General features: G+C 71.2%; 2 protein-coding genes across 4 annotated transcripts; both read left to right on the top strand.

Annotated features, from left to right (window-relative positions):
* The first annotated feature begins 711 nt into the window (after positions 1–711).
* On the top strand, positions 712–3,474 carry HPX (hemopexin). The gene is made up of 10 exons (XM_014610038.2): positions 712–794; positions 934–1,022; positions 1,111–1,191; positions 1,287–1,429; positions 1,539–1,692; positions 1,793–2,008; positions 2,350–2,466; positions 2,570–2,700; positions 2,794–2,938; positions 3,176–3,474. The coding sequence occupies exons 1-10, from the start codon at positions 721–723 to the stop codon at positions 3,394–3,396; spliced, it is 1,371 nt and encodes a 456-aa protein (XP_014465524.2). The 5' UTR covers positions 712–720; the 3' UTR covers positions 3,397–3,474.
* Positions 3,475–3,759: 285 nt separating this feature from the next.
* On the top strand, positions 3,760–10,515 carry APBB1 (amyloid beta precursor protein binding family B member 1). Of its 3 annotated transcripts, XM_059723574.1 has the most exons (14): positions 3,760–3,821; positions 3,936–4,512; positions 5,749–5,921; positions 6,003–6,059; positions 6,166–6,251; positions 6,906–6,948; positions 7,480–7,629; positions 7,720–7,847; positions 8,351–8,465; positions 8,699–8,783; positions 9,074–9,157; positions 9,237–9,349; positions 9,632–9,868; positions 9,973–10,515. In XM_059723574.1, exons 2-14 carry the CDS (start codon positions 4,035–4,037, stop codon positions 10,138–10,140), a joined length of 1,917 nt encoding a protein of 638 aa, XP_059579557.1. In that variant the 5' UTR covers positions 3,760–3,821; positions 3,936–4,034; the 3' UTR covers positions 10,141–10,515. The 3 variants fall into 3 exon arrangements, with proteins under 3 accessions (XP_059579557.1, XP_059579550.1, XP_059579551.1); XM_059723567.1 differs by lacking the exon at positions 3,760–3,821 and having other exon boundaries at positions 3,878–4,512; positions 9,689–9,868; XM_059723568.1 differs by lacking the exon at positions 3,760–3,821 and having other exon boundaries at positions 3,879–4,512; positions 9,692–9,868.
* The last annotated feature ends 144 nt before the right edge of the window (positions 10,516–10,659 follow it).

Here is a 10,659-nt window from a genome sequence, read left to right as displayed (position 1 = left end):
CCGCAGGGAGGCCTGCCTTGGCTGGGGGGGCACCGCTTGGTGCAGGCAGCTTGTGCCAGCTCGGCACGTCCTGTCCCTCCAGGCAATTCCCGGCAGCTGGACAAGGCCTGGCCAGACCCCCCTGCGCTGGCGCTGGCTGGAGCTGGACGGCGTGCGAAGACAAAGCCTAGGGCACGGGGGCTGCCCCCCATCTCCTGTCTCTCAAGATGTGGGGGTGTGCTCTCAGGGGGCTGTTTTGGGGCTATGGGGGGGGACAGGTCCTAGAGACCCCTTTGGCTGGAGGCGGTGGTGCCCTTTGCCCCCGACAGCTCTGCACGGGGTCAGGGCCTGGCTGAGCAAACAGGAGCGGGGACGAAGGTCTCTGCAGGGCAGCGCTGGGGGAAGCATGTCCCCAGTGCTGGGAAAGGGTGGGTGGTACCGGGAGCTGGTTCAGGAACATAGCCCCCATCTCCCCCACCTGCTTCTTGTCCCTAGGCTGCTGGCCCCAAGGGGATTGCCGGGACCTCGAGTCTGGGGGTCCTTCCCGCACCCACCTGGGCTCTGCGGGGGGAGAGGAGCAAAGGGCAGGCGGCACTGGCCCCCCAGCCCCGGGCAGCCCCAGGGGTTAATGGCACGGTGGGGGAGTGGCAGGGGCGAAACTGGCCGGGCGGGTTGAGCAAGACCCGGGGCTATATAGGGCCAAGCCTGCAGGCACCGGACCCACCCGGACCCCGCAGCAGCATGCGAGCCCCCACAGTCGCCACCGCTGCCCTGTGCTTGGCCTGGGCCCTGGTCCTGGTGCCTGCCTTCCCGCAGTAAGCACCCGTGCGGGGCATAGCTCTGGCGCGGGTGGGCCTGGGCAGGCGTCATGCGTGGGAGCCCACCCCTCCCTCGGGGGCAGCACTGGAGGGGGGGCTCCGGTGGGCCAGGCACTAATGGGGCTGCTCTCCACAGAGGCCGCAGCAGTCCTGGGACGGGACCCCCAAAAAAGCCTGGGGCTTCCCATGGCAGCCGCTGCGGGGATGAGAGCCTCAATGACACGGGTGAGACCCCAGCCCAGGGGGGTGTGGTGGGGCCTGGGGCTCTGCCCCCCGAGTCCGGCCTGGCCCACAGGACGGTCCCTCTCCCCAGACACGCTGCGGCGCTGCGCGGACGATGGGGCCTTCGACGCCGTGACGCTGGACGAGAAGGGCAGGATGCTGTTCTTCAAAGGTGCAGAGGGGGGTTGGCCCCAGGGGAGCCGCAGGGCAGGCACCAGGGTTGGCTGGGGCCCCGCTCAGCCCAGGTCTGAGCCCCGCTGCCCGCAGGGGACGAGGTCTGGAAGGGGTCGCACGGCCGGCCTGAGCCCATCAACGCCACGTGGCCGGAGCTGGGGTCGGGGCCCGTGGACACTGCCTTCCGCATCCACCACAAGAGCAGTTCTGTGCACGACAGCCTCTACCTCTTCCAGGTACTGTGGGGACAGGCGAGAGCTGTGGGGGGATGGGGGTCTCTGGGCTGGGGTGGTCCCCAGGGCGAAGGGCTGGCCCCCCCGGCCGGGCTGAGTGTTGCATCCACAGGGCGAGCAGGTCTGGGTTTACACGGACGGGAAGCTGCGCTCCGGCTACCCCCGTGCCATCGGGGACGAGTTCAAGGGCGTGCCGGGGCACCTGGACAGCGCCGTGGAGTGCCACCCCGAGGAGTGCCAGGCCGAGGGCATCATCTTCTTCAAGGGTGCGTGCCACGGGGTGGGATGGGGCAGGGCAGGGCAGGGCGGGCCCGTTGGGTGCTGCCCGCACACGGGCCACGGTGCTGACTGTGCCCCCGCCCGCAGGCTCGGACGTGTACTGGTACGACCTGAGCGCGGGGCAGCTGAAGCAGCGGGCGTGGACGCAGGTGGGCAACTGCTCGGCGGCGTTGCGCTGGCTGGAGCGCTACTACTGCTTCCAGGGCCTGAACTTCCTGCGCTTCAACCCGGTGTCTGGCGACGTGCCCGCCCACCGCTACCCCCTCGACTCCCGCGATTACTTCATCTGCTGCCCCGGCAGAGGTGAGGCCCGTGTCCCCGCACTGCAGATCCCCCGGTGTCCCCAAAGCCCAAGATCCCCCTGCACCATGGCTCTACCAGTGTCTCCATACCACAGCCCCCCAGGCTTGGCTCCCCAAATCATGCTCCTTGGGGAACCCCAGCACCCCCAAACCACCCCCCGGGCCCAACCCCAAAGCACACCTCCACGGCGGCACCCGGGGCCCTGCTACCCCCACAGCAGTGAGACCCCCCCCAGCCCCCAGGACTCCCCAATGCCCTGCTCCCCACGGCACCCGGCCATCTCCGGGTCCTGCCCTGCCACCTGCCCCTGCCGGGACCCTGCCAACGCTATCTGCCTGCAGGCCACGGGCACGCGGCGCACCACAACGCCACGCTCCACGCCCCCATGGACCGCTGCAGCGGGCTGCCCCTGCAGGCCTTCGCCTCCGACGACAAGGGCCGGCTCTACGCCTTTCGCAGTGAGTGGGGCTGGGGGAAAGGGGCCGGGGGCTGCGGCAGAGCCAGTCCCGGGGCACGGGGGTTGCACCCCGGCTGCCCCTGGAGCCACGCGTGTCCCCACAGAGGGCTACTACTTCCGCCTGGACTCCCGTCGGGACGGGTGGCACGCGTGGCCCCTCAGCCACAGGTGGGCCGGGCTGGAGGGTGAGGTGGACGCCACCTTCATGTGGGAGAACTTCATGTACGTCATCCAGGTAAGGCCAGTGTGGCGCTAGCCTCTGGGGGCTGTACCCGGGCAGGGGGCCGTCTGCCCATCCCCCCAGCGTGGCACCTCTCCGTCGGTACAGGGCTCCAAGGTGTTCATCTACCGGGAGGACCAGGGCCACGCGCTGATGCAGGACTACCCCAAGGGGCTGCAGGAGGAGCTGGGGATCCCGGGGGCCGATGCCGCCTTCACCTGCCCCGGCTCCCCGCTGCTCTACGTCATCCAAGGTGCACGAGGGAGCGGCACGAGGGCTGGGAGGGTGAGAGCACGGGGTGGCGGGACGGGAACCCGGACACCTGGGTCCTATCCGAGCTCTGAGAAGGGAGCAGGGTCCGGGCAGGGGTGGGGTTCTCCTGCTGCAGGCCCTCGCCCACGGCTGCCCCCGGGGCTGGGGCCGCAGCACGCCACGCCGTGCTGTGCCAGGGGCGCGGTGCGGGCCGCTCTGACGACCCCTGTGCCCGCAGGCAGCAGCATGCAGGAGGTGGACCTGGGCAACAGCCAGCGGGTGCCCAAGCCGGCGGTGCCCATCCCGCACAGCCACGTGGACAGCGCCACGTGCACGGCCGACGGCGTGTACCTGTTCCACGACGCCGTCTTCTACCACTACCCCGACGCCGCTAGCCTGGCCGGCGCCTCCGCGCCCGCGGCCCCCCAGATCACCGCCACCGTCTTCTTCGCCTGCTAGGCGGGCCCCGCGGGCCCTGCCCCTCCGGCACGCGGGGTGCGGGGGGCTGCGGCAGCAAATAAAGTGGAGGGCACCCTCCCCTGCCCGTGTCTGTCTTGGGGGAGCGTCTCGGGGGGCCCGAGGCGGTGCCCGGGACGCGGTGTCCAGCCAAGCACCCACGGCTTCCCACGGCCCGAGCCCACAAGCCCACGCGTGGCAGGGCCGGGTAGCACTTCCCATGGGCGGTCTGGACCCTGCCCAGTGCCCATCACCCCACACGGGCTCTGCCCACGGGGGGGCCCCCGGGGGCACACGCGTGGGGGCGGGGCGGGGCGGGGCGGGGCACCCAGGGAGGGGGAGGGGGAGGGGTGGCTCGGCCGGAAACGGAAACGGAAGCGGAAGCGCAGGTTTCCGCCCGCAGCGAGCGGAACCCGGAGCCGCGGCAGGTAGCGGGGGGCGGCGCGGGGCGGTGCGGGATGCGGGAGCGGGAGTGGGAGTGGGAGTGGGTGTCCGGCGGCCCCACGCGGCCCGGCCCCACGCGTGACGCCGCGCTTCCGCAGGGCAGCCCCGATGGAGGCGTTGCGGGGCCCCCCCGGCTCCTAGTGCCGCGGCGGGAAGAGGGGCCCGATCCGGGGCCCGATCCGGCGGGCCCCGCAGGCATGTCGGGGGCGCTGAGCAAGCGCGGGGACGTGGCCAACGACAACAGCCGCCTGGGCCTGGGCCTGGGCCTGAGCCTGAGCCTGGCGCTGCCCGCGCCCGCCCCGGACCCGCCGCGCCGCCCGGGCAGCACGGCCGAGGAGCCGGCCAACGCCAAGTGGGCCAAGGACGGGCAGAACCAGATGCGGCGCGCCGCGGCGGCGCGGGACCAGAACCGCAACGAGCTGGCGCCCCTGGGCCCGGGCGACGAGGAGGACGAGGACGACGAGGACGAGGACGAGGGCGACGAGGACTCGACGCCGGTGCAGAGCGACCCGGTGACGGCCGAGTCGGAGCCCAGCTGGGAGCGGGCGCCGCGCGAGCTGGGCAAGAGCGCCAGCCGGCTCTTCGGGCCCCGCGGCAGCGCCGCCAGCGACGAGGACTCCAGCTGGGCCACGCTGAGCCAGGGCAGCCCCGCCGGCAGCTCCCCCGACGATGCCGGTAGGCTCGCCCTGCCCCAGCGGGGCGGCCCCCAGCCCCTCGTGCCCCGAGTTAGGTGCCCTGGCAGGAGCCGGTAGCGCCAGCATCGCCCGGGGCTGGGTTGCGCTTGCAGGGGCGCGGGAGGGCCGGCTCCGGCGGCGGTGCCGTGCCCGGGGGCGGCCAAGCGGACCCCCGTCCCAGCCCCAGGTGCAGCAGGGCCCAGGGAGGCTGGGCCCAGGCGGGTGGGGGGAGCGGCTCCGGCGCCCGCATGACGGTGCGGAGCCGTCGTCAGCTGTTGCTAAGCGACCGCCCTGCGGGACCAGCTCTCGCCGCGCTGCCGAGCCGCTCGGCCCCGGCCCCCCCAACACCCCCCGCGATGCCGTCAGCTGTTGCCAAGGGAACCCCCGCTTGCGGCCGGGACCCGGCAGGTGAGTGCAGCGGGGAGGGGGGGTCTGCCAGGCCGCGAATGCCCCGGACCCCCCCCGCCCCGGATGGGGCTGGCACCCTGGAGCCGCATCCCTGGAGCCGCGCGGGGGACCCTGCCCTGGAGCCGGGCCGGCTGGGCTGAGCGAGACAGGGGATGGTGCCTGGCTGCGAGCTGGCGCGGGGGGCCACGGTGGGTGCCCGGGCTGCTCCCTGCATCCCCGCCACAGGCCTTTCCTTGCCAGACTCGGGGGCCCATTGATTGCAGGCTTGGGAGATGGGTGCCATCTAGCCGGGGGGGTCAGAAGTAGGTGAAGAGGGGGGTATGGTCGCAGGGGCTGTGGGTCGGGAGTGAGGGGCACCGGGGTAGGGGGGGGAGCAGTTTGGGAGCGAGGGGCGGAGGGGTTGGGGCTGCACGGGTGGCGCAGGAGGAGGCAGGGGCCGATGCCTGCGGTGGGTGGCAGTGCCAGGCAGCCCCAGCTGGCGTGTGCCCCCGCCCCCCCCCGTCCCAGCACGGCTGCGTGGGGGTGGCCACGGCAGATGGGCATGGGAGGGCACGGCACTGAGAAGCAGCTGCTTTTCCCGCGGGGGGTGAGGGGGCGGCGCTGCTGGCTTGTGCCTGGGCGCTGGTGCCATGTCCGGCAGCGACTGCTTTCTGGCCGTGGTTCTGCTGGACCCGTGCCCAGGTGGGGCTGCGGCGCTGGACAGGGAGAGCCCCGGGGCCGGGCAGCCCTCGCGTGTCCCAGTGTCACTGGGGCCTTGCCCTGCCCAGGGCCGGCGTGTTCGCGGGGGCGCAGGGCACCGGCGTGGCTGAGCCGTGCCGTGCCCCCGCAGACTCGTTCTGGACCCGGAACTCCTTCGAGACGGACTCGGACCTGCCGGCCGGATGGATGCGGGTGCAGGACACGTCGGGCACCTACTACTGGCACATCCCCACGGGCACCACCCAGTGGGAGCCGCCCGCCACCCTCGGCTCCCCCGGGCACACCCCCCCCGATGAGCCCCAGGTCAGCTGGCGCTTGCCCCTGCCCCAGCCCCCGCCCCGGTTCCTGCCCCCAACCCTGACCACCCCCTGCCACTCTCTGCAGCTCACCTGGACGGGCTTGGCGCAGGCTGAACGCTTTGAGAACGGCGACTTCTGGAAGGTGAGTGGGGCTTGGAGGGGCTGCAGGAGAGGTGGGGGACTGGGAGGGCCGTGGGGGGGCTCCTGGGGGCTGTGGTGCCCCCATCACAGCCCGCGGTCTCCCCCAGGATGACCCCGCAGAGGCTGTGACCCCAGAGCCCAGTGTGGAGGACATGGAGCTACCCAACCTGCCCATGGCCTTGCCGGACATGAGGTGAGTGGGGGGCACGGGGTGCGGGTGCGACACTGGGCACCATTTGCTGCATCTGCACAGCAGCACGGCAGGGTGGTGGAGCCAGGATGCCCCAGCGGTATCAGTGCCCTGCTGGGGCTGCACCCTAGGTGGTCTCATCCCCCGCTGAGGCTCACACTGGGGACAGGCAGGGATTTCCCCCTCGTTAGGTTGGTCTGGACAGGGGAGTTTCCCTTCCCTCTGCAGCTGGGGTAGCACCTCGATTGGGGGCCCCTGGGGTGCATGGACACCCCCTGGCAGCAGCAGGGGAATGATGCCCTCACCCCCCATGTCACAGGGCTGCTGGCACTGGGTTGTGTTGCTGGTTGCAGGGTCGTGTCAGGAGAGGCTGGGCATGCACAGGGCAGGGATGTCAGGGCCAATCCTGCCTGGGGCTGGATGGGTTGTGGCCTCCGCAGGGCTCGACCGGCTTGGCCCTGCTGCGATCCGCAGCTCCGGGAAGCCGGTGGGGTCTGGTGTGTCGGATCTCCGGCTGAGAGCCTGGTCACCTGGGTTCTGGCCCAGCTCTGAGCAGGCACAAGGGCCTGGTGGTGAGAGCAGCGGGGTGCTGGGCAGCGAGGGGCAGTTGCTGTGCGGGAGCAGGGCTCTGGGGTAAGCGGCTTCTTGCTCTTGCAGCTCCTCCCAGACCGAGGAGGGTGTGGTGCCCCCAGGATCTAAGGTACGGCTGGCTGCCTGGCTGCTGCTGTTATAGCGCCCGGATTGGGAGGGTGCCCGGGTACCGTTGCCGTGGTGCCGGGATGGGGAGGGTGCCCGGGTACCGTTGCCATGGTGCCGGGATGGGGAGGGTGCCCAGGTACCGTTGCCATGGTGCCGGGATGGGGAGGGTGCCCAGGTACCGTTGCTGTGGTGCCGGGATGGGGAGGGTGCCCAGGTACCGTTGCTGTGGTGCCGGGATGGGGAGGGTGCCCAGGTACCGTTGCTGTGGTGCCGAGATGGGGAGGGTGTCCGGGTACCATTGCTGTGGTGCCCAGGTACCATTGCCGTGGTGCAGGGAGGAGCCGTCACGTGCGATCTGAGTTGCCTGGCAACGTGTACCCTGAACAGGCTGGGAGGGCAGAGGTGGATGCCCCCTGCCCCCCGCAGGCTGATGCCTGCCCCCCCATCAGCTGTAGGCCTGGGCCAGTGCAGTTTGGGCACCTGTGGCATGGGATGGCGTGGCATGTCAGGGTGCGCTGCGCTGTCCCCACAGTGCTTCGCCGTGCGGTCGCTGGGCTGGGTGGAGATGAGCGAGGAGGAGCTGGTCCCAGGCCAGAGCAGCATTGCCGTCAACAACTGCATCCGCCAGCTCTCCCTGCACGCGCCCGAGCCTGAGCCCGATCCTGCGGGCCCCTGGGGCCAGGTGAGCTGGGGACGGGGTTGGGACGGGCTGGTTTGGGTGGGTGGGGAGTCTGCCTGGGGGAGGTGGGTGCATCATTCCCTCTCCCCACAGGGCCGGGACCTGCTGCTGGTGCTGGAGAGCGAGACGCTGCGGCTGGTGGACCCGCGGGGGCAGGCCCTGCTGCACGCCCAGCCCGTGGCCGGCATCCGCGTCTGGGGCGTGGGGCGCGACAACGGCAGGTAGGGCCGGCTGGCGGGGAATGCCCCAGGGCTGCGTGGGGGTGGGGGCAATGGACCACGGGGATCCTGTCCTGTGGGCAAGGGGACTAGACATGGGGGGCTCCTAACGCTCTCTCTGCTCTCTTCTATTGCTCCCGCGGACACAGGGAGAGGTACGGTACCGTCCGCGCCGCGGCCCCAGGCTGCACCCCCCATGACCTGGGGCCCTCTCCCCTGGCCCCCTTCTCTTGGGGGAGGACACCATCTTTGTGGGGGCGCTGAGCTGCCCGCGGCCCTGCCCCCTCTACACCCCATCTCGCTGCCCATTCATTCTGCGCCTCCCACCGCCTCTCGCTGCCCCCACAGAGACGAGGGCCTCGCCTGTACACTGGCTGCGGGGGCCTGGGGGGTCGGCAAGGTCATTCAGGTGTCCCTGGACTGTCCCCAGACTGCCCACAGGCCAATGCTCCAGGGCCACAGTGGCTCTGACAGCTGTTCCCCCCCTTCTTTCCCTCCGCCCGCAGGGACTTTGCCTACGTGGCCCGGGACCAGCTGACCCAGATGCTGAAGTGCCACGTGTTTCGGTGCGAGGCCCCGGCCAAGAACATCGCCACCAGCCTGCATGAGATCTGCGCCAAGGTGACCCTCCTGGGACCCGCACTCCCGGGGGTCCCCACCCCACGTCCACCAGCCTGCACGAGGTCTGTGCCAGGCTGAGACCCTCCTGGGGAGACCTCCCTGCCCCATCATCTCAGCCTGCGGTGGGCTCGTGCCCTAGGGCTCTCCGGGAAGATGCCCACGGGGTGGGGGGTGGGTGGGAACAGATCCTGGTGAAGGGGGCAGGCTGACCCCTGTGCTCCCTGTGCCCCCAGATCATGGTGGAGCGGCGCAGTGCACGGGCACTGACAAACGGCCTGGCGCTGGATCACTCCAAGATGGTGGAGATCCCTTTCCAAGGTGGGGCGTCCCCAGCCCCTGGGGAGCGGAGGGGCTGGGCAGGGGAACGGGAAGGGAGGTTTTGGGCTGCCTTGTGGGCTCGAGTCAGCCAGGGGGGACAGGCTGTGGGGCCCAGAGTTGGCCAAAGGCCTTGAAGGTGGAGGTGCTGGCCATTGGGATGGTACAAGGGCAGTGGGACGGTCGATGGAGGTGCTAGCCAAAGGGCTGGATGCACCCTTGTGCACCCCAGCCCCCCTGTGCGGGTGCAGGCAGGGCCCCCGGCAGCTCCCTTCTTGCTCTGGTCCCTGCAGTGGAGTTTCCGGCACCCAAAAGTGACCTGGTGCAGCGGTTCCAAGTCTGCTACCTGGGCAGCGTCCCCGTCACCAAGCCCGTGGGTACGGAGCGGCTGGGCAGAGGGGGTGGTGGGTGCGGGCGAGGACAGGAGCCGAGGCCTGACGGGAGCTGGTGCTGCAGGCATGGACGTGATCAACACGGCACTGGAATCGGCGCTGGCCAGCAGCAAGGAGCACTGGACGCCCGTGGTCGTCAGCGTGGCCCCTGCCACCCTCACCATCACCCATGAGCAGGTGAGCGCTGTGCCGGGCGAGTGGGGGCGTGCTTCTTGACCCCCATTACCCTAGGCCCAGCCTGGGGCTGGGATCCGCACCCGCTGCCTGCACGGCGTCCTAGCACCTGGCTCGGGGTCAGCCTAGACCCACAGCCCCATGCATGGGGCAGCGGTGGGGGTCCCTAGTGTGCATGGGCACGACCTCCTGCCACTGCGGTCCCAGCAGACAGCAGTGCTGGGGGCCGTGGTTGTGGGCAGGGGGTGGCGGGAGCGGGCCTCCCTGATAGCCGTGTCCTGGCAGACGGGGGCGGTGCTGGGGGGGTGGCAGGAGCAGGCCCCCCTGATGGCCGTGTCCCAGCAGACGGAGGCGGTGCTGTGCGAGTGCCGCGTGCGCTTCCTGTCCTTCATGGGCGTGGGGCGTGATGTGCGCTCCTTCGCCTTCATCATGGCCCGCGCCCCCGGCGACTTCCGCTGCCACTCGGTGTGGTGCGAGCCCAACGCCGCCGGGCTCAGCGAGGCCGTGCAGGCCGCCTGCATGGTGAGTGCCTGCTCTGCACCCACCCCACCCCGCCCCGCTACCACTGAGCTCGTGGAGTGGGAGTGTCGCTGCCGCCCGCAACCGTGACCCCTTCCCATCCCCAGCTGCGCTACCAGAAGTGCTTGGACGCGCGGCCCCAGGCCACCACCTCCTGCCTGCCGGCACCGCCTGCCGACTCCGTGGCCCGGCGTGTGGGCTCCACCGTGCGCCGGGGCGTCCAGACCCTGCTGGGCAGCCTGAAGGCCAAGCGTCCGGGCACGCAGACGCCGTGAGCCAGCCCCATGAGACCGGACCGCACGGGACGGCAGGGACGGGCGCAGCCTCGCCCCCCACCTGGGGCAGCCCCGGGGCCGGGACGCCGGGCGAGGGGGCGGGTGCGAGCAGACGGGGCGCCGTGGCCACAGTCAGCGCCAGCGCCGCCGGGGCTGGGCTGGGGGTCCCCACCTCGCACAGCTGGGGGGAGGGGGGACTCCTGGGGCTGCGGGCAGCGAGGGGCCTGACCTGCGCCCCGTGCATGCGACCTAACCGCTGGTTAACCCCACGGGGGCAGGTGCTGGGGTGCCACGCAGGCTCCGGCCCCCAGCCACTATCTCTGCTATAACAAGAGATCTGTGTTGTACTAAATCGTTAATAAACCCATTCCACCAGCTCGGCCCGGCTCCACTCCCTCCTGCGCCACGCGGCGGGGTCACACCGATCCTCCCCGCATCCTTTGCAGACTTCTTCCCCCATCTCCCAGATACGGCCCCAGCTTGGGTCCTTCACACTCATTTATTGCACTGGTAGCAGCA

Source organism: Alligator mississippiensis, chromosome 1, assembly GCF_030867095.1.
Source record: "Alligator mississippiensis isolate rAllMis1 chromosome 1, rAllMis1, whole genome shotgun sequence".
Taxonomy (NCBI): Eukaryota; Metazoa; Chordata; order Crocodylia; family Alligatoridae; genus Alligator; species Alligator mississippiensis.
Note: the sequence above shows the minus strand (reverse complement) of the source record. Positions and strands in the feature narration are given on the sequence as shown.